The sequence below is a fragment of the Pelmatolapia mariae genome, linkage group LG14, assembly GCF_036321145.2.
Source record: "Pelmatolapia mariae isolate MD_Pm_ZW linkage group LG14, Pm_UMD_F_2, whole genome shotgun sequence".
NCBI classification, from domain to species: Eukaryota; Metazoa; Chordata; class Actinopteri; order Cichliformes; family Cichlidae; genus Pelmatolapia; species Pelmatolapia mariae.
In genome coordinates this window covers 22,772,805-22,800,380 of record NC_086239.1, presented here as the reverse complement: position 1 = coordinate 22,800,380, position 27,576 = coordinate 22,772,805, and the positions used below count along the sequence as shown (strand labels likewise).

The following is a 27,576-nucleotide window of genomic DNA, read 5'->3' as shown; positions in this document are numbered from 1 at the left end:
TTCTACTAAAAGGCTTCCAAATGTTTCCTCTTTGGGGTTTAGGATTTGGTAGGTTGAAATCGTTTACAAAATGACTTTAGGATTATTTGAGATAAATTGTATTTATTTGATTCTTTACCTACATATATATACTTTTAATAATGCTTATATGTCCATTTCAGCCTGGCTGATTTTTGGCTTGACCACTAATTCTGGTGAGTTTTTCTTTCTTTTTTTTCTTGTTTCTCGTGTGTGTGTATGTGTGTGTGTATGTGTGTGTTTGATTGAAGGGCCGCTTGATCACTATTTCCACACAGTTGATACAATTTTTTTTATTTTATTTCCGGGGCTGCTTTGTTGTACATCTGTGCGTATATATGTTTGTGTTTAAGAGGCAGAAGGTAGATGGAGTTATATAAATACTATATATGAGTTATAGGTTCTAAGACTGCATGTATTTATACATAATGCGCCATGTCAATTTGGCATCATTGTTTTTAATGGGTGGCTGTAGCTCAGGTGGCAGAGCAGGTCAGCCACTAATCAGAAGGTCAGTGGTTCGATGGCTGCATGCCAAATATCCTTGGACAAGATACTAACCCCATGTTTGCCTACTGGTGGTGGTCAGAGGGCCCGGTGGTGCCAGTGTCCGGCAGCCTCGCCTCTGTCAGTGCGCCCCAGGGCAGCTGTGGCTACAATGTAGCTTGCCATCACCAGTGGGTGAATGACTGAATGTAGTGTAAAGCGCTTTGGGGTCCTCAGGGACTAAGTAAAGCGCTATACAAATGCAGGCCATTTACCATTTTAAGAGCAGATAAGTGGTTTTAAGTCTCATGTGCGTGATGACGCAATAAGCACTGTCACACGCATGATACTTTTATCTACTAATTTATTGAAGAACAACTCCAAGTTCGTGGAAACTGTGCCTTTGGTATTCTTTTCTTCTCTTGCCTGAAACCCTCCTCCTAATGTCTGTGGTGTGAACGTTGCCGTGACGTAGAATTTTACAGTGATGATGCTTTGGGAAAGAAAAAGGGCAATTTGTTAGGGTGACATGTGGGTGGAGGCGCTTGGCTGATACTCGCATTTGAAGAAACTCCAGCTCACTCTTGTGCTGTTCATTACAGCACAGTGACAATCATGTGTAACCAATGTAATTATTGAATGATTGATAGCTTTAGAAGCAACTGAACTATACAATATTTAAGCAATCCCAGTGTTACTTTCATATGGCGATTAAGAAACTTACTATCAATCTAGATGATTGTTGAAATATGAACAGAGTTTACTCTAATTGTATTTACCAGTGACTCACACTTTGGATCTTGTTCTTGCTGACAGAGCCTGCAGTGGGAGCTAATGCAACCTCCAGAAAGGATTGTAATCGGTAAGTCGCTCCCTCTTCACTCACTGTGTGTATGTGAGGAGGTGTTCTCCTTTAATAATGGGGAAAAAATGCCTGAGCCCTGAGGAAAAAAGGAACTTCCTACTGAAAGTGTTTTGGGATTTTCTGCCTTTTTGGAGCTAAAAGAAGCCACCCAGGCACACGGGATATCAATGGAAAGCCCAGGATGTCCTCTATTTAGTACAACAGGACTTAGTAGGGTAGTTCAAATAAGTCAAAAGACATTGACTAAAAACAAATGTCCATTACATAGGACATACATGTATAGGCTGGTTCTCAGTAAGATATTTTTTTCTTTTTTGGAATGCTCAATTCAGTTTCACTAGCCACACACAACCTTTTTAATGTCAGACTTAAAGAAACTCAAGAACAGAGGCAAAATAACTGAGTAATCTGTCAGTCTGGAGAGGGTTAAAAAGCAATTTCTCAGGTTTTGGGACTCCGCCAAACTATGGTGAGAGCCATTATGAACAAAAGGACAAAACAGTGGTGCACCTTCCCAGGAGTGGCTGGCCTACCAAAATGATTCCTAGAGCATATCTGGTGGTCACAACAAATAAAAGACAACATTTAAAGACCCGCAGGATTCACTTGACTCAGTTAAGTTTGGTATTCATGATCCAACAATAAGAAAGAAATTGGGCAGAAAAATGGCATCCATGGTAGAGCTCCAAAGACAAAACCGCTGCTCCAAATAAACCTGTAGTGGCGAATTTGTCTCCCAAGATTTGAAAAAATAATTCTTCCACTTGTTAATGTGATCTGTCCAGGTGTATTTCTGATTCGTACATACAACAAAGCTATCATATCGCAATGTCACATGATTGCAAACTGTTTGCTGCTAAAGCGCACATTTCCAATGATATATATAATATAAATGATGTATATATATATATATATATATATATATATATATATATATGGACACTGACACAAGTTTTTTTTTTTACCTGTTTACTGAAACATAGTCCAATTATAGTTAAATAATGAACATAATGTGTAGACTCTCAGCTTTCATATGAGGGTATCCACATTCAACATAAATGAAGGGTTTTACAAGTTTCAGCTCCCTAACATGTGCCACCCTCTCCTTAAAGTGGCCAAAAGTAATTGGACAGTTGACTCTAAGGCTATTTCATAGGCAGGTAAGGGCAATTCCTTTGTTATGCCATCACCAATTAAGCAGATAAAAGGCCTCCAGTTAATCTGAGGTGGGGTGTTTGCATTTGGAAGATTTTACTGTGAACAAACCACATTCAGTCAAAGGAGCTCTCCATGCAGGTGAAACAAGCCATCCTTAAGTTCAGAAAACAGAAAAAAACTCATCAGAGAAATTGCTACAATATTAGGAGTGGCGAACTCTACAGTTGGTACATCCTGAGAAAGAAAGAAAGCACTGGTGAACTCGGCAACGCAAAAAGACCTGGATGTCCACAGAAGACAACAGTGGTGGATGATCGCAGAATCATTTCAGTGGTGATGAGAAACCACTTCACAACAGCCAACCAAGTGAACAACACTCTCCAGGAGGAAGGCATATCATTATCCAGGTCACAAAGAAAAGTCTGCATGAGAGTAAATACAGAGGGTTCATTGCAAGGTGCAAGCCTTAAGAATAGAAAGGGTAGGACTTTGCAAAAAAACATGTCTAAAAAAGCCAGTACAGTTCTAGAAAAAGATTCTTTGGAAAGATGAAACCAAGATCAACCTCTAGCAGAAAGATGGCTAGCTCATAATCAACGCATACCACTGTCACGGTCCTGAGTCTGTGGACTCAGTGTTTTTCTGTTGGAATTAGTTATCCTTGATTTCACCCATGTGGATGACACCTGGGTGAAAATCAAATCTCAGGATGTACCACATTTCACGGATCACATTAACTCTGTGGACCGACACATCAAATTCACCAGGGAGGATATGAAAAGAGGCAGGTTAGCCTTCTTAGACTGTGAGATTTCCATCAGCAATGGGGGACATCTAAAAGCTGACGTGTACCGTAAACCTACACATACAGATCAGTATTTAAGGTTTGACTCTCATCATCCACTGGAGCACAAACTGGGTGTCATTAGGATGCTACAACACAGAGCGAACACCATCCCCACTGACACAGCGGCCAGGAAGGCAGAAGAACAGCACATCAAGAAGGCCCTGAGTAAATGTGGTTATCCCAGCTGGACTTTTGTCAAAGCTGGAAAGACACCTAAGGAGAGAAGGACAACCGCTGCCCAAGCGGCTTTTAAACCCCAAAACACGCTGCGCCAAAAATTGGTCCATCCCAAGGATCAGGTCCCCCGACACAAACAGGGTAACATAGTGTACGCTCTTAAGTGCCAGGAGGATTGCCAGGATTTATACATCGGGGAAACCAAACAACCTCTGACGAAGCGGATGGCACAACACAGAAGTGCTACCTCGTCAGGCCAGGACTCTGTAGTCTATTTACACCTACAGGCCAGTGGACACTCTTTCAATGATGAGGATGTACACATCCTGGACAGGGAGGAACGCTGGTTTGAGCGCGGAGTCAAGGAGGCCATTTACGTGAAAAGGGAAAGACCATCTCTGAATCGAGGAGGGGGCCTAAGGGTACATCTTTCGCCATCTTACAATGCTGTGATTGCAGCCATTCCCCAACTCTCTGTGAATGGGACTCATGGCCATTGATTAGTGGTCTTTGATCAGTGGGTTTTGGTCAGTGGTTGTTGATCAATGGTCATGAGAATTTGCATAATTATGATTAATGAACTGACCTCCCAGCCCATTGTTCCTTCAGTGGGCTGGTTTCAGTCATTATGCAAATGTACTGTTTATAAGATTGGGGAAACCTGCAGTCAGCTGAGACTGAAGAAGTCACTTGGATGAGTGACGAAACGTTTCTCCCACAAAACGCTACGTCCAGATGAACAGAATCAACTTTTGGAGATTTACTTTCCTGGATGATTGAGAATGCATCAAGACGTGATCGAGTAAGTTATATTTTTCAGTAAGCACATGCGCAACATGGGTGTAAATGTGACTATGCAGTAGGATGTATTCACAGATTATGGCTACTCATTTTAACATTCTGAGTGTTAAGTATTTTCATATCAGTCCATCAGAGGTCAGTATTGCAGAGGATTATGGAGGAATGCATAGGTCTAACTGTAAAACGTTTTTTATATTTATACATAATTTATGTACTTTTATGTCAGATGAATACAAATAAGTGTCAGGGATAATGTCCTGGATTTTGTCTTCTATACTTTCAGAAAAGACTGCAATGGAATACAGTATGACATCCAAGAGGCTGTTTGCTGTGAAAATAAGCTTCACCCTGGTGTAAGTCTATTTTGCTGTGGAAAGGAGCCTTACAATCCTGGAACAGCCACTTGTTGTAAAATACAACATGGACACAGCACCACAGGTAATCAACTTGTAAAACAATAATTAAAACTTTGTGATCTTGCAAGAAATTGGGCACCTTAAGAAGGTGAAAATAAGAATTTAATAATGTAATGTATTAGTTAATGGTAATGGTAAGATATTAATTCAATGTTGGAACTTCAGTTTGTGGAACATTTGAACTGTATTGGACTATAAAAGTTAATACTGTGTAACCTTAACTGAATAAACTGGCAACTGGCCTCTTAAAAATCATTGTAGCTACTGTCCTGCTAACATAAATAAACACTGTGTAATGACCATGCTTTAAATTTCCTTGGGGTTGAAAAGTGCCTTATGGAGATTAGAAACAGCCAAACACAAAAGATTAAAACAAAACTTTAAAAAAGAGCTTTTAAAAGACCATGCTAATAAATATGATAATTTGAGGCGGGGTGCTTGCATTTGGGAGATTTTACTATGAACAAACCACATTCAGTCAAAGGAGCTCTCCATGAAGGTGAAACAAGCCATCCTTAAGTTCAGAAAACAGAAAAAACTCATCAGAGAAATTGCTACAATATTAGGAGTGGCAAAATCTACAGTTGGTACATCCTGAGAAAGAAAGAAAGCACTGGTGAACTCAGCAACGCAAAAAGACCTGGATGTCCACAGAAGACAACAGTGGTGGATGATCGCAGAATCATTTCAATGGTGATGAGAAACCACTTCACAACAGCCAACCAAGTGAACAACACTCTCCAGGAGGAAGGCATATCATTATCCAGGTCACAAAGAAAAGTCTGCATGAGAGTAAATACAGAGGGTTCATTGCAAGGTGCAAGCCACTCATAAGCCTTAAGAATAGAAAGGGTAGGACTTTGCAAAACACATGATTCGTCCATGGATTCATCTGTTAGCACTTAAACTAAATTAGATGTTTTCAGTTATTCAAAGCTGCTGCAACAATCCTTTTTTACTGCTCTGTGTACGTCACTCACCCTGACATTGTGCGCAGTAAGCAGATGAAGGGCTTTTGAAAAACATCAGTGAGGAAATTTTCTCTGAGTCATTCACTTCTCCCAAGAGTTAACAATGCCTTGAGTGCATGATGAAACACTGCGAAAGATCAGATATTTACTGACTTTGCCAAACCACCACAGTCTTCATCAAAAACATTTCTTTAAACCTTCAAGAGTTGTGGCTGTGTTTGTTGTGGTTGGTTCACGTAACAGTGAAACACCCCTAGCTATTTTTAGATTGAGCTTTGGGACTCGTTGAACTTTGAACATTCTAGTACTGAGTTAATGCACTTACCATGACACACTTCTAGCTGTTACACAGGGTCTAAGTGAAAAGGTGTCCAAGTGCTGTGACCTGAAGGCGTACAACCCAGTCAATGAAATATGCTGTCAATCAACCATCGTAGCAAAACCTGGACCAATGGCTGAATGCTGTGGTAAAGGTGAGCAGAACTGAACACACTGATGAAAAACATCATATTATAACCCTATACCAAGGAAAGTTAACTGTCCAGTTAAAAGAAACCTATGAAAATATACAAATTGTTTTGGAGAAGTTTAAATATAATGAGCAAATGTGATTTTATCACTGAATTTTCTGGAAAACAGCAGAAAATTTTTCTTTTAATGTAGTGCAATTGCTTATTCAGTAGAATAATTCAGTAGTACAACATCTGTAGGAGGTAGAAATATAATGAATCGCCATGGTCTTTTCCACAGAGGCTTATGATAAGGACAAGCAGTTGTGCTGTGGTCCGAATGAGAGCAAGATGATTCTGATGAGGAATTCCAGTCACCACCAGTGCTGTCGTCACAACCAGTATGACACAGAGACTCAGTGCTGCTGTTCAAATGAGGAAAGCGTGGAGATACACTCGAAGGATTCATCATGTTGTTTGAAGGACTTTGGTGTATCTGCAGGTCAGTTCAGGACTTAACTGCATGTAACACTGTGTGGGACCAATCTAATGAAAGTTGATGCAGTTTGAGTCACTGTACATATCAGTCTTAAGGGAGGCAGTCTTGGGGGGGAAAAAATTATTGACTAGAAAGTATGCAAGCAAAGACAAATTAGTAAACCTGCCCCAACCATGTGCATTTTCCTAACTTGCAATTCAAAAACAAATAAACAAAACAGTTTCCTGAGCAAATGTGTTTTTCTGTTTTCCCTCATGCAATCTCTTTGTCTAAAAGTTATTATACAGTAGTTATGTTAAACCAAAAGCTCTATAGGTCATTAACACTGGAACTCCAGTGTTAATTTTGACAGCAAATCTTGATTTTGTTTTAGTCAGTCTGTTGTCTTGTCATTTACGTTTAGTTATAAGTTAAACTAAAAGTAAAAGAATTTAGAAGCCTATTTTTAGTCAGCTAAACATCGTGAGATTGTAGAAAACTATATCTGAAGTTGATTTAGTTGACTAAAATACAAAGTGTAAAAGTTCGCTGTGATTTTAACAGTGCTTCACACGGTTTACAGTGTCCTTTGTTCTTTGTCATTCAATGCCAAATATGCATGTACTTACTCATCTCTCCCTCCAAAGCACTGACATTTTTTTCATGAGAAACAGGGAGCATGGGAGCGAATTATAGTATTTATCCCCTCAATATAGCTTATTGAAGATATATTACATGTGAACATTCCTCACATTCCGCAGAAGAAATTTGTTTAAGTTTGGGAACTGAAAAGGAATTTGGACCGGGAAATGGCTAATGACATCACACTTAAGAGGCAGATAACAGTGCAACAAAAGAATTCAGGTCACCTGATCCAGCCCTAATTATATGCTTCATTTAAAAGAAAAGTTTTCAGCCTAATTTTATAGAGGGCTGTGTTTTATTCTATTCAGGCTCATTCGATTTAATTTTCAAGTCAGTTTTATTTATTTAGCGCTAAATCACAACAACAGTTGCCTCAAGGTGCTTATATTGTAAGGTGAAAACCCTAAAAAAATATAAAAGAAAACAGAGAGAACCCTAACAGTCATATAACCCCCTATGAGCAAGCACTTTGGCAACAATGGGAAGGAAAAACTTCACTTTAACAGGAAGAAACTTCCAGCAGAGCCAGGTTCAGGGAAGGGTGGCCATCTGGTGTGACCATATGGGGTGAGGAGAGGAAGACAGGACAAAAGACATGGTGTGGAAAAGAGCCAAAGATAATAATAATAATAATAACTAAAGCAGAGTAGAGTATAAATACATTAGTGGAAAATGTGACTGAAGAAGAACTACTCAAGGGAAGATTCAAGGTCACCTGATTCAGCCCTAACTATATGCTTTATCAAAAAGGAAGTTTTAAAACTAATTTTAAAAGCAGGGAGGGTGTCTGTCTCCCGAATCTGTCCCCCATATATGAGTGTCCTGAAAGCTGAAGGCTCTGCCTCCTATTCTTCTTTTAAATACTCTAGTGACCACAAGCAAGCTTGCAGTTTGAGAGTGAAGTGCTCTAATGGGGTGACATGGTACTATAAGGTCATTACGATAAGAAGAGTAGTGATAATTCAAGGTGTTGTATGTGAGGAGCAGGGTTTTAAATTTGATTCTGAATTTAACACGGAGCCAGTGAAGAGAGGATATTTCTAATTTTAGCAGCATTATATGGTAAAGGAATTTTATGCTGGTTACTATGAATGATGCGTATATTTTGACCTTGTCTTTGCCTCTACAGCTCCTTTATGTGGAAATACAACCTTCAACATACATACGCATTTATGTTGTCAGTCAACTGTTGTTGCCAAATTTTCACCACAGCACAGATGTTGTGATAAAGGTAAGCAGAGCTAATCAAAATACAAGTATTTCACTATAAAAAACAGTATTTAAATGATCTGTTGTATGAGGAACATATAAAACCCATTTCCTTAAAAAAGTTTAACATTAACTTAATTATGAATAAAGTACACTATATGCATTTCATTTTCTAGTATCTGGTTCTTTTTCCACAGGGACATATGATGTGGAAAAGGAGCTGTGTTGTGGTCCAATTAATGATAAGAAGATCCTTAAAAGGAACTCTACAGATCACCAGTGCTGTTATCATGACCAGTTCAACACAAAGACTGAATGCTGCTGTTGGAAAAAGGATAGTGCTGAAGTACAATTGAAGAATTCATCTTGCTGTTCAGAGGAGTCATCTGTGTTTGAAGGTCAGAACTTGTCTAATACAATTTCATGCACATCTTAGAAATTACATTTGATATTCAACTGAATTTACATTTTGCATTTTGTATTTTTGCAAAATTCTAGTCGGTGGAAAAATGCTACATTTACTCCATTTTATGGAGCTGTTGTTGTGACTTTGGGATGGCAGCATGGACTGCTAAATCCAATAATCAGAATCACAATACTTTATGAGGGCTCGAGGAAATGATGTGGTCACAGTTGATCCAAGTCATTAACTGGTAACCAGAACAGTAAAAAATCCTGAGCATTGTTCAGCAGATATTAAAAGACTTCAGCCACCTCTGTCTTTTCCTGAAGAGTGCAGTGGTGTTTAGCCCAGTCCAGTTTATTGTCAATGTGTACTCTAAGGTATTTATACATACTATGTCCACATGGAGTCTCTGGATTGAAACAGGGGTCACAGGTTTCATGATCCTCCTAAAGTCCACAATCAGTTCATTGGTCTTTGTCATGCTGAGCTGCAGATAATTCTGCTTGCACCACATGACAAAGGAGTCCACGTGTGGTTGAGTACCTGGTACTCCACGTCGATGTATCACCTTCACTGATGCATTCAACCGCCGCAGACTCATCAGAAAACTTCTGAAGATGGCAGGTCTCTGTGCAGTGTCTCCCATCAGCGGTGTAGAGGGTGAATATGAAAGGGGAGTGGACGGTCCCTTTGTGTTGTTGATCATCTCGTCAGACACAGTTTTGAAGACACACATGCTATGAACCTTCAGTCAGGTAATCAGCAATGCAGGACACAAGAGAGGCATCTACCTGCATCGCTGTCAGCTTCTCACATAGGATGGTCAGCCTGATGGTACTGAATGCACTTGAGAAGTAAAAAAACATGACCTTCACAGTACTCGCTTGCTGATCCAGATGGGCATAGACACGGTTGAGCAGGTAGATGATGGCGTCTTCAACTCCAAGACAGGGCTGGTAAGCGAACTGAAAGAGGTTCAGGTATGGAGCTGATCGAGGATGACTCTTTCCAGGTTCTTGATGTGGTCAGTGCTACTAGTCTACAATGACCAGAAAAATGTTTTGGTCATCAATTCAATTCAGTTTTCTATATAGCATCAATTCATACCAACCTTTGTTTCAAGGCATGTTATACTTAACCCACTATCATGGCAAAATGTGACGTTGGGTCCACTGTGTCCACTCGCGGTTTGCCTGTCCAATCAGTTGGGGTTATCAGGTTGCTATATTGCAAGGTAAAGAACCTATAATATTAGAAATAAACCCCAACAATTACACATTATCCTATAAGCAAGCACTTGGCAACAGTGGTACTTTTATCAGGAAGAGCTCTCTAGCAGAGCCAGACTCATGAGAGGCACCCATCTGCCACAACTGGTTTGGGGTGAGGGGATAGAGAAGAGAGAACAGACAAAAGACACAATATGGGAGAGAAAGCCAGAGTTTAGTAATTACTAATGATTAAATAGTAGTAGTGTATTAAGGATTAAAATAGAAAATGAGAGATAAAGATGAATGGAGGACAGTGAACCAGGAAATGCAGACTGGTGAGGAGGAAGTGAAGATAGCTATGAAGAGGATGAAGAAGGGGAGCAGAGGTAACACAAAGGATGACAAGCAGATAGTCCGAAAAGGAACAGAGGGAAGCACACACTAAATATACACACAAGGTAATGAGGGAAATGCACAACAGATAGGAGACACAGCTGAACCTAATTAGATGTGGTGAGACAGGGAGACTTAAGGAGCTAGAAACACTAGCAATGATAAATCATGAGGAAATCAAAGATTAACAAGAATAATACAAAACACAGAACACTGGGCCACCGTCCCAGAGCCATAACTCCTTTAAATGTATGGAGGTGTCTAGGGTAGAGGGCAGTGGTTATTTTAAACAGACTGACAGTATGATCCTAGAGAGTGATTGGAGGCCTGAGGAAAGGATAAGAAGTGGATCGGCACTAATTTTCAAGAACAAAGGTAAACCACAACCATTAAATAGTAACTACAGAAGGATAAAATTGATGAGCTATATCATCAAGCTGTGGGAAAGAGGTTAAGAGGAGAGGTGATGATCAGTGAGCTGCAGTTATTGCTTTGTGCCGATAAAAGCATTACAGATTCAGTGTTTGCTTTGAGACTGTTGATGGAGAAGTATAGAGAAAGTCAGAGGAAGCTTCACTTTGCATCTGTAGATCTACAAATCAGGGACTGGCTCTTAGCTTCTTCATGGTGGCCATGGTTATAGGCAGGGCAACAGGTCAGCCTGAGTTCAGGCAGTGCTGTGAACTGTGTTTGCACACAGCATTGTGCTCTGTAGTGAGAGAGTGTGGAAAAGAGCCTGGAGACTTGGAGGATATCCTGGAACACAGGAGAGTAGGCAGGATGGAGTGGGTGTCATGTCAATGAAAGAGATTTCTCACTTCATTTAAAACAAAAGTTGGATTCAGGAGAAAACAAAAAATGTTACAAACCAGTTGAGAAGGCATTTTACAATGTTAAATCTTTGAAATGTGTTTTTGACCTGAATCTAAATAAAAAAAAAAAACGTAAAAAAAATTGTGCTGTCAGTTTTCATTAACGTGGGGCTGCATGGCGCTAACGAGCTAACCGCTCTAACGCGGTGATGCCATGCAGCCCCACGCACTGGGCGATCCGCGCTAACTCACTAAGGGAGATTTGCCACGTTAATGCAGATATGGCATTAACGTCATTTCAACGAGATTAATGTTGACAGCACTAGTAAAAATGAAACATTTGAAACAAATTCAGATGACATTTTTGTCTTGGATATAAAAAACATTGTGCTTACTCAACTTTTTGTAGCAAATGGAATGTTTGAAAGAACTGCTTTTTTTTTATTACATTCCTACCACCAGGGTGTAGTGGGCAATCCTAAGGAGTGTAGACACAACACCTTACATAAGTGGTTGTGTAGTTAAATCATAGCAATTAAATTAGTATGCAGTGGATGAAGAAAAGCTTTACTTTTTTTTCTTCTTTTTTTTAACAGAATGCTTCAGATTGCCAGAAAGACATTGGAATAAGGCTGAAGTCACTTAATGGTCCAAATAAATTATCTCAGAAAATCTTATAGATCAATAGCCAAGATGGAGTTAGATTTGAAAAATTCAGCTTGATTTTTTTTTCTTCTTGATAGCACAGGTGTTTTTTATTGAGATAAGTTAATGAATTTACTGTGTAGTGCACCACTTTCTTTTTCTGTTTATGAGAGTCAATATAGCTCATCCAAGAGTCTTTCTCTTTCCTTGTCATCTATGTGACAGTAATCATCCAAATAACTGCATTTATTTGATTTATTTGATTGTTTCATAGTCTTTATTACTATAGCCTTTACTGGGCCTCACATACCACAGCAAAAACAATAATATGCCATATACTGTTTTCTTAATTTATATATGTGCATGTAGCCACTTAAATAGAAGCAGTAGTATTACAACATTAACTTACAAGGCCCAGTCAAAATTTCTGGGACCCATCCAAAGGGTGTATAGTGTAAACTAGGGATGGGAAGCCACAGTGTTTTCTTGCTGGGTTTGGTTTTAGATTCTTTTATACTGAATTCCTACATGCAGTGCACAAGAAGGGCAAAGATGGATGTGTGTGTATTATGGTATTTTGGCAAAAACAAATTAAAAAAAACAGGACAAAAGACCACAGATCCTCTGAGTCATCTTTTTCATAGGTAATTCATCCCCAAATGTTCCTATCTACCCTTTTCACCCTCACACCCTTCCTTAGGTCAAAGCAAGTCCAAGGTGGATAACCAAGTCTGCTGTGATGGCTGTGCATCTGTGCAGAAGCCTTGGATCAATCAAGTAATGTACTCAGTACATTGTTTGCTTCTTTTCCCAGGCCTGCCCAGCTGGCTGACTTTTTTCTATTAATGCAAGTCAAAATGCTTAATCTCTGGGAAAATCTAATTGTTTCCTGTGAAGGCTAGAAGCTATAAACACTGTTTTGAGTTTTCAGTTCTTTTTATTTTGCTTACAGACAAAGGAAGAATATAATAAGTCCATTCTGGCAAGATTTTTAATGAGATAATTGATTAGAAAGAATTGTGGACAACAAAGGTCCAGAATTAAAGGTAAATTTGAGCAGGATTCAATTGCTGCAAAGAAAAATAGAATGTAGAGTTAACGGCAGTCGGACCCAGTGATCCCAGTGCAAAAAAAAGAGCTGTTTTTGTACCACTTTGATGAGAAAGCTCGGAGCTCCACCCCGCTCCATTTACATGGTAACTCAGGGTGTTTTCTATCTGATATATAGGATGCTTCTGCATTGCTGCACACATTACTGTATTTTCTCTGATTCTTCAAGTGCTGTGGGGACACACCGTTTGGCTCAGCACAACGTGGAGTTCTCTGTTGTAATAACACCTTGTACGAGGACAGAGATGATGGGGAGGAATGTTCAGAGATGGGTATTCCTTACGACCCGGCTAAAGGGACTATATGTTGCTCTCAGTTTCATGGCAGCCCAGGACAGCACTGCTGTGGGACAGAAATTTACCATCCTGATGCTGAGATCTGCTGCAACGGACACAGGTGATTGTGTGTGCGTGTGTGTGTGTGTGTGTGTGTGTGTGTCCTGAGGGACAGCTCATGTCAAGCATTTTTGAGACAAAGTTAGAGAGGTGAGGCTGTTTAGGCATGTGCATAGGAGGGATTGTGGATATACTGGACAAAGAATGTTAAATCTGGAGCTGCCAGCCAGAAGAAAGACATTACTCTCACATGAAGATTTATGTATGTACTAAAGAGTACATTCAAAGATTTGATGTGAAAACAAGAGGATAGTAGGGAATATCCAGTGTGGGGACAATTTTTTTTTTTTTTTTAATCGGTATGTAACACTGGTTTGCATTTTGTCTCTCAGGACAGCTGTGCTAAAGGGAACCAGTTAATTTAATGTTTTCTGAGAAAGGGTGGAGGAAAACTCAGAAAGGAGCGGCATGGAAAAATTCTTTTTCATGGAATGCACATGCGTCTGTGATACGTAAATGCTCCAGCTGGCTGTGCACAAACCCTACCCCCCCTTGGTTTTCAGTCTGGTGTCTTTAAAATGCACTGAGCTACTGTGCCAGAGAATTTCTGTCTCAGTCTGTGTAGTCTCTGACTGGGTTTGGTCCTGTTTCAGTTAAAGTTTATTGTTAAAGGCTGTCTTCATGTGTGCATGTCTTTTCATAATCATGCTCTTTGTCTTTCTTTTTAGAGGTTATTATTTGAATTATCGCCCTACTCAGCAGCAAATAGCATTCAGGTTTCAGTTTTTTTCTTGTCATAGTTTGCTCTTTACAAGATGAACTGGTTGAATCTTGGCTGCTCTAATCAAGCTTATTTCCAGTTGGAGTAGCTGTCAAAGTGTGGGTGACAACACCTTTATGTTATTTTCTGGTTTTATGTTTTATTCTATTATCCTTTAGATTGTTATGTTATGTGTGTTTTTTGTGTTTTATTGTAAATTGATTTTCATCTGTATAAGTGCTTAATAAGTACATTTTACTTACTAACAGCGTCAGCATTACACATAGCCATAGCCAGCAGCCACTACCTTAATTATAACTAAGCAAGCAGCTAATGTGGCTGCAGGGTAACTGCTAAGAGTTAAATGGCTAACATTAATGTGATAACTGCATAGCATGTTACTGTTGTTGAAACAGAAGCATTACTGATGTCACAAAATAAATTGATGTTCCATGATGTGAACGTCATCAACAGTTTATGTGTTCAGCTGCTAATGAGGGGAGCATCTATGTATGCCGTGCTGTCTGAAGTTGCACGTTCAATGGAGGAGGCGCAGACAGCACTTTTGGTATCGATATTGTTGGAGATAAAATTATAATTCATTATTAATTTTCAGTATTTTCATCTGAGTTTAGTATAGATGAAAATCCTTTTTTTCCTGGCAACACTGTGTTGAAGAAGTTAAGAGGGTATCTTCCAGAGTGAGATCCAGTTAATACATAAGACAAGAGTCATCTAATTCAGAATCTTTTCGGCACACATCTTTATCTCACTGTCCTCACTGTCCATAACGGTTACCTCTGTTTTCCACCCAGACATTCCAAATCGGAAAATATTCACTGCTGTGGGATTAAAGCCTACAACATTAAAGACCCACAGATGAAGTGCTGTGCAGGAACACTGTACAATCTGACACTATTAGATGAGCATGGACAGGATGCACAGTGTTGCGGATCCCTTCTGCAAAAGCAACAGGTAGAGTTAATATTACTGATGCTATCTCAAGATCTACTCTTTGTTTATGTGATCATGTCTTACACCTTATTAGGTCATAAGATCTTAGAATAGAATAGAATAGAATAGAATAGAATAGAATCCAACTTTATTGTAGGAGAGACTACATGTACATAGTCTCTCCTACAACATGCAATGATCCAAGCACACTCTGTGGGAGGAGGTATGCAAAATATGGAGAGGGGCTTCCAACCAGAGCAGATGTGCTCCCATGCAGTCCTCAAACCATCTATCTTCTTAGCTAAAAATATAACTATTAACATCCTTGAAGGCGCATGCCAATGCACAGCTGAGTCTTGTTCTGATGTACTGCCTTTCCTATGTTGTGACATGTGGAATGTAGTCTCTCCCACAATATGCAATGGTCCAAGGACACTTTGGGGCAGGAAGTGTGTAAAATACTTTCACAGGAGGCTTGGCAGCTGTGAGGAAGGAGAGGGAGAGATGAAAGGGTGGCTGCCGTTGCAGGTTTAAGCCTTGATTATAATATGTTACAAAGATGGACATGGATACCTGGAGACCTAACAGTGGTCATTCCTCTTAACTTCTTTGAAGTCCGCTTGATGTCTCCCACCTGGGTATATGATGAGTCAGTACATTGTCTGCAGATGTTCCTAGTACACATAGACCATAATAAACCAAAGCTTTCAAACAAGAAGTTTAGTGGTGTCAGTGAGCTGGACCCATAAGCCCCTTTACCATTAGTACCTACTTGGATTGACTTGGCATGGTTTGTAACAGTTTCCAGGGTTTTCCATTAGGTCCAGGTGCTTTTTTAGTAGCTGCTCGGCCCGGATTCCAAGCAATCCAAACAGGTACTAAAATGTGATGTCGTCAGACTGGTTGCCACGAATTGGGTGGTAGGTAGCATCACTTGATGAGTCATGAGAGTATCTCGGTCGCGAAAATCCATAGTCTGGGGTTGTAATGGAAAACCAGGCAATCCGAGTCAAGTTGTGTTGATTCGTAGAGAGTTGATCCAAGTAGGTACTAATGGAAAAGGGGTTATAGAGTCACACTGGTTAAAAAAAATTGACTTCCCTCACTGGCCCACTCCAAACTGCTTTCAACTCCACTGCTGTTGGTTGGCTTTAAACCAGTGATAGTCTTTATGCCAACCAGACTTCCTTCCCTCAGAAGAATTTCCTCCACAGTTTAGGGATAAAACATCCAAACTGTCAGGAGTTTTCCTGTAATTCAACTCAGATTGGAATAAATGACACTCAGACAGGTTTTATAAATTAACGTGCACGGGAGAGAACTGGACAGGCGCTGTTCCTTCGCTTGACCTCAGTTGCTCTTGTCCGCTCTCCCGTAACACTGCTCTTTTATTGTGGTTACATGAATATGCATAGGTTCATTAACATATGACATCTTATAGGTATACATGTGAACAAAGAATACCTTGTGTGTGTGTATGTGTGTGTGTGTGTGTGTGTGTGTGTGTGTGTGTGTGCTCATAAAATGACTTCCTAACCCTGCTGGCCTGGAAGTCCAGCAGTTCATCTAAACAAAATGCACTTAGAGTAAAACAGACATAGATACGTTTATCCTATCATAAAACAATAAGACAAGGTACGACCTCTCCCATGCTCCCAGGATGTGGGTGTGAAAGCCAGAGTGCTCTGGAATGCACACAAGCTTTCAGGATACTATCAACTACATACTTCTAAACACAAATGATTACATGCAGCATTCTACCATAAGTAAACCTATATAATTAAAAGGTAATACTGACATTATATTTAACATTCTATTAACATTCCCTCCTGTTGTCAGTTTAACTTTTAAATGAGATATCATTATGTAACATCTTGTTGTACATTTCTGTCACTTCCTCATTAATCACACAAAATCTTCACGTTCCAACAGGTCAGAGTCATTATCATCATTTGTCACAACTATGTATGTAGTAACACTGGAAAATATTATACGGTTAATCATGAGTTTTAGACATGGCAGGATACATGTTACAAAGTCACAAAATAAAAGTAAAAAATAGTCCAACTCCAATAAGTAGTCTTTCTAGCACCTGGCTTCAACCTTAAGTATTGTGTTTTTGGCAGGTCATAGATGTTCTCACATATTCTTTTGCTGAAGTTTCAAAATTAAAATTAAAAAATAAAGTGTAAAATTATTGATTTATTATAGAGATCATCTTCCCTCCTGTCGAGACATGATTTAAAGCATGGCTCACTAGAGTGGCTGTTTTGTGTAATGATTTGGGAAGAATGGGAATTCCTGCTATTTCATATGTCATCAGTGTCTAATAATGCTCCGTGTTTTAGCCATTGCGTTTGTTCTTTTAATTGTGCTGCTTCTTGTTCATCCTGCAGTATAGACAGTGGGATAGTGTGATTTTCATAAGTCGTTAGTAAGACTGTGGTTGCTATGGCTGCTGCTTTTGCAGCTTTATCAGCAAAATTGTTTCCCTTTGTAACTTCAGAGTCATCCTTCTAATGTGTGGTCCGCCACATATTTCTGCAGAACAGTTAAGTTCTGCAGTGCCGCATATATGTCTCTTCCAGTTGTTCCCATCACTGTCCATAGGATCAGAGTCCAAATGTATGTAGAATAAACATTCAAACATACCAGTTGAGTTTGTTGTTTGTCAACATGGGTCTCAGCTATCTTGAAAGCTGCAGACCTCGCTCGAGTTTTACGGCCTCTGCCAACCCCCATCACCTCACTTCAGGCCTCCTTGTCCTGTGGGGGATATTTATGACTCCTCCATTGTCCATTCTCTGCAGGAAAAACTCTGTGGAAAGGATGCTGGATCCAGTTATCTTACTGCTGTTGTGATCCCAGCAGTCTTCAGTGTGCCATCGTATGCACAGTATAGTGACACAGCATTAGGTGATGTTCATAGGAAACTGCTGTCATCACCACCATCGCTTCTGGTTCCGTGCTGTTCACAGAATCATGATGCCATCCTCGAAATCTGCCTGCGCTGTCGATTGGAGCTTGGCACGCTCCCCTCATCCTTCAGGTGCCCGTCTGTCGTCCACAATCTCCTCTGTTGGTCTCTGGAAAGACCCCCTTGGCACAGCTCTCATTCCAACGCAGCTTCGTGGTCCTTGCTGTGGCTCCAAAGTCTGATCTCATGATGGGCCCCAAACAGCTCGACCTTTGACCTCAACCACTGCCTTGGCTGTCAGCTATGCCTGGAATGGGTTCGCTTCTCACTGGGCCTCAGAAGATTTCTCAAGAGATTCCTTTCAGCAAGACTGCTGCACCTGTATTTCCTTGCTAGGAGGAAAAACTTCTATCTGGAAAGCATGTCAATCATCATCGAACTACATTCTTTAGTTCAGTGAGCTCCATCTATGGACCATCAAAGCCTCATCTGAACATGGATGCACCACTTTGCATAGGTTTAATACCTGTAAATAAACTGTTAATCACACAAAAATCACTGCAAAAATCATAAAAACATAGTTTAGAAAACATAAAAAGATAGTTTCATGTAACTCTGTAATTCTGGACCCCTCCTCTTGACGCATGGACACTCCCATGAGTCAACTCATCAAACCTAGATTCCTGTCTGAAATAAAAAGTTAGCGAGATCATGTCCCAGGCAACATCAGGGTGTCTCCCCCTCTGGAGCAGCACCACCCCGGACCTATAACCCTGCAATAAAAGATGTTAGTGTGTTTTGCATATTAGGTTTGCTTAAAACCCCGCTCCGCCAGGAGCCTGCATACACACCATCATGGCCTGGAAAAAATCAACCTTCACACTTATAAACAATTGTATAATACGAGTATGAAAGCATTCAGCATCAACAGGACAAGTATCACGTGCAGGTTTTCTCAAATCAGTAAACTGCAATTATTGGCATAATTTGCCTCAGACATGGATCATCCCATGTGCTCAGTTAACATTAATGTAATCGGTGACTTCCCTTAAGCAAAGTCACTCCACTTAGCTATCACTAGGAGCTCAGTAGTGGCCAGCTAATGAGCCCCATATTAAACTATTCCATAAACACTGTATTTCTCATTTGCTTTCTCATGTTACTTGTCCGTCTCTGCTGAATCCTCTACATGCAAACTTAGAAAAACAAACATTTAGCAACACACATGGACAATCCTGGAGGTCAGGCACAAATTGACAGGGTCCAGAGGTGCTGTAAAAAGACCATAAAGTTAGCCAACCATAACTGTGGACACAAGTGACACTAGTTTCAACACAGGAAATGTTTCACATGTTATTCACATCGTCAAAATAACCTTCACATTTCCCCAACAACACAGTGTAACAGCATCACCAACTCATAACCTGTAAACACAGTTGTCTTCACACATGAACCCAGAAATCCTGTCGTAGAAAAACATCAACCAGCTATCCTGGTATAAATCACATGATCAACTGACATGAAGAACTGTAATGCTCTAGAAATGTTAGCGCTGCGCAGGTGTATACACACTTTCTCACAGTTACCTCTGTGAGCAAAACAAGGTAGTGAATAACACCCTTGGTAGATGCAAACACAGAAAGTGGCATTTAAAAGGCTAAATCGTCATGCAACCTCGGATGGTGCTATCATCTTCCTGCTCCTTGTAAGAAGAAACACACATATTTATCTGCACCTTTGTCAGGTGGGGGTTAACTTTGCACAGTCGTGTTACATCAGTAAAATTGTGTCAGCTTTTGTCAATCAGTCAGTTTTATTTCTCTTACTCATTTGTCATTCACTCATTCATGCATTCATTCATTCTTTGCTAAAAGTGGAACCCATCAACGCATTCAGTTTCCACACTCAGCAAAATGACGTCATTTTAAAAAGAAAAAGAAGAACTTTTAGATCGGATTATCTCGCTGAATCCTTTTTGGGCAGGGACTCTCATTTTCTAATTGTCCCAAAAAGCGACTTCCTCCAGAGCCTATTGTAATTTTTGGAGAAAGTCAACGGTTTGCAACGGTTTTCTCGACATGTCGTTTAGCGCTTTTGTTCCAATCATGCAGATCTGCTCAAACAGAGATTATCAAACAAAACTTTCAGTGCACTGTGAAAGTATCAAAATAAAAAGGCCTTGTTAAATCATGACACACACTCCTCATCTCAGGAGGGTAAATCATACCATTAGCATGATTTATCAAACCATCATACTAATTGGCAGGCTCAACTTCACAGCAAAAGAAAAATCATCAGCTAGATAAACTCCAAACCAACCATTAGCCGCACGACACACAACATGAGCCTAATGACTTATTAGCTATGAATTTAATCTGTACTTTTTTACTCATTTAGGCCAAAGATCTCATTTAGTTTTCCTTTTTTCCCCGTCATCATAAAACATGTGACATGTCATCAGATATTTCACAAAAGAAGTTTGTTCTTATGTATTCAGAGTTGTGTATCTGGGTGCAGGATTCACTCACACATCACAACAGGAAACTCAGTGTTTTAGAGTCTCCACTCCAACAAACTCCAACACATCCCATTCACTCGTGCTAGAATTCAGTCACCTTGCATTGATCTAAGAACGATCAACTAATTTGCATATCAGCTATTAACCCACTAAGATGACAGGACATCAGAAATGCATGTGCAAAATATTATCACAACAATAGAATTTCCCTCATACAGTAAAATATTTTGTGCTGCATCAATCAGGCAGAAAGCATCTCCCAATTTACTATATTAACAACTAAATTTATTGTCCGATCACTGGTTGTTCAAACCAGAATCTTTTTTCCCACAAAAATTAAACTGTTGTCCTGCAACCTAGAGAGTTAACTGTCAGCATTGGATAAATTCAGCATTTAATAACAAGTCTGTTAAATTGACACGATTTTAACACTGATGAGAGATAACAAGCTGATTTTCATTGCATATGTGTTTGTGTTATTAGGCAGGTTTAATCAATGTGTCTGGAGCTGCATCTCCAGCAGGGCATGTTCTTAAAGCTGCCTTTCCTACACACTTCTCTGCTATTAATTGATCATTTTTTAACTAACGTGCTATGAGTCCACTGGTCTTTGCATCACACGAGGTGACTTGGACAAGATGATAAACAGACTCACATGCTCAAGATGCTGTCTAACCTTCATGAGCTCTCTTGTGTTTGTGTTAGTAGGGTTAATGCATGTTCTGCTTGTGTGTGTGATTTTGTATATGTTTCTTTTTGCAGTGTTTCAGACTCTTTCACAATTTTCCACTTAAAACAGTCAGTATTATTTTGCCCAGATTTGCTAACCCAAAATTTTGATTTCCCACATTAAACAACAGCATTCCTCTGTGTTCTCACCTACTGCTCTCACTCTGTTGTCCTCTCCCACTTCAACAGTCCAACAGCCGGCAGTTCTTCTTCAGCTTTGTCCTGTGTTCCACTGTTTCTTCTTGCCATTTTCTCCAAAGGTGGCAAATGTCAAACTCCAGACAGTCTCCTCAGTTCTCCTCAAACGTTCTTTTCACAAGCACAGTGAAGTTGCAGCTTGTTGGAAACACAGTGCCATTCATCAATCAATCAGGATGATGGGTTTGCTTTTCTTCTCTGATGCTGTTTGTCCACACTGCTGCTGCTTGCTGGGTCTCTTTGCTCAGGACTTTGCTGTCTCTTTATCTGCCTCGTTATTGCTCTTTGGAACTGCATTCCTTGTCTTCAGGGAGGAGTGAGAGCTCGTTTGTGAGGTTGAGGGACACATGGAGCTGTAGATAAGTTAGCCAGAAGCCTGGCCTGAATGTTTCCAATGATCTTAAACTATAACTTTATTCCGACCGCTGCATGTGGAAAATTGGTCCAGGTCTGCTTTTCATCTGAAAGTGACAAAACTAAGACATTTTCATTATTATCATCACTGCTTAACGAACACACAGAACTCTCCTTTCTTAAAAGCAGAAAATGAGATTGCAGTGGTTCTTGGCTAATAAACACATAACCTTTTTCCTATGATTTTTCATCTACAATGTAGATTCTGTCTCTTTTTACTCTTTTTTCTTTACACTAGCTGGTGACCTGCAGAATCACCGCTCTCATAATTTGTGACAATTACGTTTACACAACACACGCACACACTGCGACGTCAGGCACATTCACACTCACTTTTTTTTCATCTGCATAAATAATCATATGGCTGATGACATGTGCCATGGTGATCCATAAGTATGATCACAAGTTTATTTAATTATTTTTCAACCCAACAAAGCAAATAAACAAAAACATGATGCTGATGCTATGAACACTCTACACACGAGTCAAGATCCAGGAAAACTGCTGCGCATCTGAAAGAAGAAGCTGAACTCACGGATACGCTACATACTCGAGTTATCATAGTTCTCTTCCCCTTTCTTTGATGAGTTCTCAGCCAGCTCCTGATCTGATAATGTGTAGCTTGCTCATCAGCTCAGAAGAGACAGTAACGCAACCTCACACAGTGGTTGCGTGCTTTGCCCACAGTGGCAAAGACTTACACATATTAATTTCAGCTTCTCCATCATGTAGTTTTAGCTGTTTTATACAGGGTTCAGCTTATTAGTTGTTTTCATAGGTGTGCTCTATATCTCAACAATGGCTCATATTAGAATGACAGTTTTTAAACAGGTCAAGTGCCTCTATGCACGTAATTAGGTAAAATATTTGCCTATTTTACTTCATCTCATATGTCATTGTACTGTATTTGAGCAACCTTAAGCTTAATGCAGATTACTTTTAACACTTATCCACCTCAATCAAATCTGTGGTCTGGAGCACAGGCTGTTGTTGATCAGGGCAAGCTAAAGAATCATCTAAATATTTTGTGTCAGCAAGGGGTGGGGGAAGCCATTCACCAGAGCATAGTTTAAAGGCTGCTGATGTGGGCTGGCCTTCTCCACACGCTCTTCGAGGCTGCTGTGTTTTCTGACAACTTTTAACATGTGACATTCTCCAACCACTGGTTTACGGTGATTACAGTTATGAGCATATAAATACCTCGCACTGCCGGGAGTAAATCCTTATAATGTGTCGTCTCCCTGTGAGACAGTCTTACTTGCTCGGGAACCCATGATAACAACAACAACCGTGTCACAGACCTCGCCTGCTCCGCAGTCATTCACACAACAACAACAACAACACAAAATAGGCCTTTTCAACGCGTACTACGTTTTACGGACAAGGTTTATCTAAAAATGCTTCCAGCCCTCTTTCAGGCGAGCCTTTACTTCTAGAAACCCTTCTAAAAATGCTTCCAGCCCTCTTTCAGGCGAGCCTTTACTTTTAGGAATGCTACCAACCCCTCTGGGCGAGCCTAAACGTTTTACGCGAGGTGTCTCAGAGTGTCAATATTCACCTGGTTGCTGATTCACAGCCGGTCTCTCAGGTCCGCCTCATCAACCCCCAACGCCGTGTACCACTTGTAATAACGCCAGCCAGAACCCGAATTCACGTCTCTGGTCTTTTATACTGTACCTAGACAGTAGCTGTCGACAGACTTCAGCGCGGGCTTCTCACGACGTCAGGACTCGATGAGGTTTTCCCGTAGGAGCATACAAAACGTTATGTCCTAAATCCGGCTCGGAGGACCAAATAAATGTCAGGAGTTTTCCTGTAATTCAACTCAGATTGGAATAAATGACACTCAGACAGGTTTTATAAATTAACGTGCACGGGAGAGAACTGGACAGGCGCTGTTCCTTCGCTTGACCTCAGTTGCTCTCGTCCGCTCTCCCGTAACACTGCTCTTTTATTGTGGTTACATGAATATGCATAGGTTCATTAACATATGACATCTTATAGGCATACATGTGAACAAAGAATACCTTGTGTGTGTGTGTGTGTGTGTGTGTGTGTGTGTGTGTGTGCTCATAAAATGACTTCCTAACCCTGCTGGCCTGGAAGTCCAGCAGTTCATCTAAACAAAATGCACTTAGAGTAAAACAGACATAGATACGTTTATCCTATCATAAAACAATAAGACAAGGTACGACCTCTCCCATGCTCCCAGGATGTGGGTGTGAAAGCCAGAGTGCTCTGGAATGCACACAAGCTTCCTAGGATGAGACATCCTTTCAGGATACTATCAACTACATACTTCTAAACACAAATGATTACATGCAGCATTCTACCATAAGTAAACCTATATAATTAAAAGGTAATACTGACATTATATTTAACATTCTATTAACACAAACACAAGCTAAAAAATGTACTGTGTGCTGTGCATTACAGTGCTCAGATTGTTACATAGGAGAAACCTAACAATCACCCCCCAAAATGCATGGTACAACACAGGAGAGCCAAGTTATCAGGATAAGACTCAGCTGTACATTTATAACTAAAGGAGAACAGACACTCATTTGAAGATCCCACCAGGAAAACAGTTGGTTTAAGAGAGGAGCAAAGCAGTCCAATGTAAATGACGATGACTGAATAGAGGTGGTGGTCTATGACACCAACTATCAGACAGTCTTGAAATCCCTTCCCTGGTGTTTCAAACCACACTTGAAGCACACCTTGAACTATGTGATCTTAATAACTCACATGATTGCATGGTGGGGTAGTGTCTCATAAGAGATTCACACTCTAGTTACCATAAATGACACACTGCTAGATTTGCACACATTTGCTGTTATTGAAGTCACTTAAGACTAACATGGACTGGATTACTGTGAATCTACACAGACATACAAAGCTGATTTTAGCTAATGTAGCAACATTACTGGGTGAACTTGACATTAACTAACACATTCCTCAAAAACTCCAAACAATTATGTTTTTATTAAATATAAAAAACACTATGTCTTTTTAAAACCAGGACATTTGCTGCTCAAGTGAGGACAGAGAAGTGCTATACTCTGCTAAGACAGGATTGAGATGCTGTGGTCACCTCTACTTCAACACCACCCTGTGGTCATGCTGTGCTGAGCGGCTGAGATCAATCCATGAACCAGGACAGGATCAGAGAAAGATGAGTAATGGTCTGTCGTTTCTACTTAAAAGTCACGAAGTAGAACTTCATTTTGTGTCATTTGAACTTAATAGCACAGCTTAGATCATGTATTTCACCTGTTCTGTGTCTATAATGTTCTTTTACAGAATCCAGACTTCAATCAGTGAATAATGTGAACAAAACTGATCTTTGCAAAAAAAGTAGGATATCAGTCTATATGTAAATTTTTTTTTTTAAAAAAAACCATTGGAACAAATACTGTTTAGGAATTTATGGGGGTTTGCAATGCAATGTATTTATGTTTGTCTCTGTTTAGTGCGCATCGGGACGGTGGAAAGTGTCTCTCTGCATAGCATTGTGTTCAAGAGCGTGCTGAAGATCCGAGGAAAGAAGGCCAAAGTGAAAGCGTTGTCTTTCCCTTATATCTTGAAAACAGATGATCACTGCAGCTCACCCAAACTGATTCCTGGGAAGACCTACTTCTTTAACAAAGTCAATGTTTTCACCGATTCCAACCATGACACTGTTCTTCAGTCACTCCACTTCATTTTTTCCAAGTGTTCACCTTAGATCACCAGTCGCTGATGGATACATATTACTTCTTACTCACACACTGATTTACATTTTTTCACAACAGCTATTACAGAGATGCGTTGTCACATAACGGTCTGTTACCTCTAAAACAATCAACCTTAAAGGTACTCATCATCATAAAAAAATTAAACCTGACGTTTTACCAGCGATACCAGCAGCAAAGTTGGTGAAAACCAACCCAAAGAGATCTTTTCAGTTCATCATTACTTTTCTTACTCATTCAGGCTCAAAATTTGACCTGTTTGCTTGGATTAGCATGCACTCACCTTGAACATTGCTCTGGATCCCACAGATCTTCAAGAGCTTTGCTGATCTTTATTTTACTTTTTAAGATTTTTGAATAGGTTTGAGTTTGCATTTGCAGCAGTGTTGCACTGCCAAAATTTTAGGCCAGTCACTTTTTTTTCTACAAGGTGAGATCAGTTATTGTTGCACAAAAAACAGTTGGAGGTTTTTTGTTTGTTTATTTTAAAATTTTCTATTATACAGATTATGTAACTTGAGTAAAAACAAAAACACAGCTAGTTTGCCAGTAGCAGGCAACCATTTACCTTATTTAGAGACAATGATGCACAATATTACTGCTATACAGACAAATGTGATGTAAGTATACAATGCATTACTTTTTATATCACACCTACACTGCTTACTTATTTCATTAAGAAAATCACATTGTGTTTCCAAAACAGCAGTATCAGTTATTAGTGATATTACTTATACATTGTTATCAATATATTATACATTGTTTTTCAAATATTGTTTCACTTGTTACATTACTCTGCCTGTATTCAGCCAAACCATGTTCCTCTTTGGTTTAAGATGCCCCAAAAAGTCTCATCACTGTGAGACTTTATGTAAAGATGTTTGAAATGAGTAAGAACAATGTACTTCAAAGTGTAATATTTACTGAACTTCATATTGTAGTCAGTCACACAACTTAAAGTAATAACTGAGTGTAACACAGCCAATTGGTACACAGTGTTGTTCAAATCTAAATCTGTAATATATGCAATAATGGAATATGATCACCAACTGCCAAAGTCTGAAACAAAAAGAAAAAGCTGAAGAAGCAAACAGTATATCAAAGCTTGTGCGAGTCTGGGATCAGCAGTAGCTGACACCTTAGCGGTCATTATAGCAGGTAGCACACAAGAGTAGCATACAGCTGTGTGCTCAACGCTGCTATTAGCTAATATGGTTTAGCTTTTTAAATATTGGGGATTATTATTTTTATGCTATTCTGATTCTTGCACTAAACTAAATTGTAAATGGCGACTGTTTGCACATCATTAACCCATATAATTGAATGTATACATGTTCTATTAATGGCATTTGTTTATTTTTATTGATTAAGCTACTAGATGTACTCAACTTGCGATTTATGGTGAAAGATGCTTTAAGGACCCAAAAGACCACCCAGAGGCCACATTTACATATCTTGGGTTTGTTTACTTGTAACTACTAATTTTTGTTCTCCTTGGTTTAAGCTACATTTCTTTTATGTGGAATATGTTTGGCATGTATTTCACTGTATGTTTCTTCACAATATATAAGACACACCTTTAACCCAGAGAAACCCTGGAAATGTTGAAGGCACGCAATTTTATATTTTGCATGTTTGAGTGAAATTGTAGGAGGTACTGTCCTTTTAAGGATAAAGCTTTGAATAAATAAATATAACAGCATGTTGTGTTTTATCTTATTGAATTGATGGTCTTTAGGTTGGTCTTGCGATTTATTCATGGATCAAAAAATAGTTCCAGCTGGAGATGAAATGAATACAGAAATACGCTACTTTTTCAAAGTTGTGACTCTTGTGCCAAAAATCCCCTGAAATATAGATTTCAAAGTGAGTGGTCTTAAAAATCTAACACTGGGTTTGTCGCCTCTCTGAATGACAGAT

At 39.6% G+C, this 27,576-nt stretch overlaps 1 protein-coding gene across 1 annotated transcript; it reads left to right on the top strand.

Moving 5' to 3' along the window:
* Positions 1 to 27,350, top strand: LOC134641298 (uncharacterized). Its single transcript, XM_063493654.1, has 14 exons — positions 1 to 48; positions 162 to 194; positions 1,321 to 1,366; positions 4,636 to 4,790; positions 6,081 to 6,212; positions 6,490 to 6,690; positions 8,441 to 8,542; positions 8,718 to 8,918; positions 12,688 to 12,764; positions 13,267 to 13,493; positions 15,008 to 15,167; positions 24,945 to 25,107; positions 25,226 to 25,279; positions 25,396 to 27,350. Exons 1-14 carry the CDS (start codon positions 21 to 23, stop codon positions 25,647 to 25,649), a joined length of 1,833 nt encoding a protein of 610 aa, XP_063349724.1. The 5' UTR covers positions 1 to 20; the 3' UTR covers positions 25,650 to 27,350.
* Positions 27,351 to 27,576: the final 226 nt, after the last annotated feature.

Excerpts from the sequence above, each read along its gene's own strand:
- LOC134641298 (XM_063493654.1), top strand. The coding sequence starts at position 21 with ATGTTTCCTCTTTGGGGTTTAGGATTTG. Across the intron at positions 6,213-6,489 it reads GGCTGAATGCTGTGGTAAAG|AGGCTTATGATAAGGACAAG; the intron begins GTGAGCAGAACT and ends TCTTTTCCACAG. Across the intron at positions 8,543-8,717 it reads GCACAGATGTTGTGATAAAG|GGACATATGATGTGGAAAAG; the intron begins GTAAGCAGAGCT and ends CTTTTTCCACAG.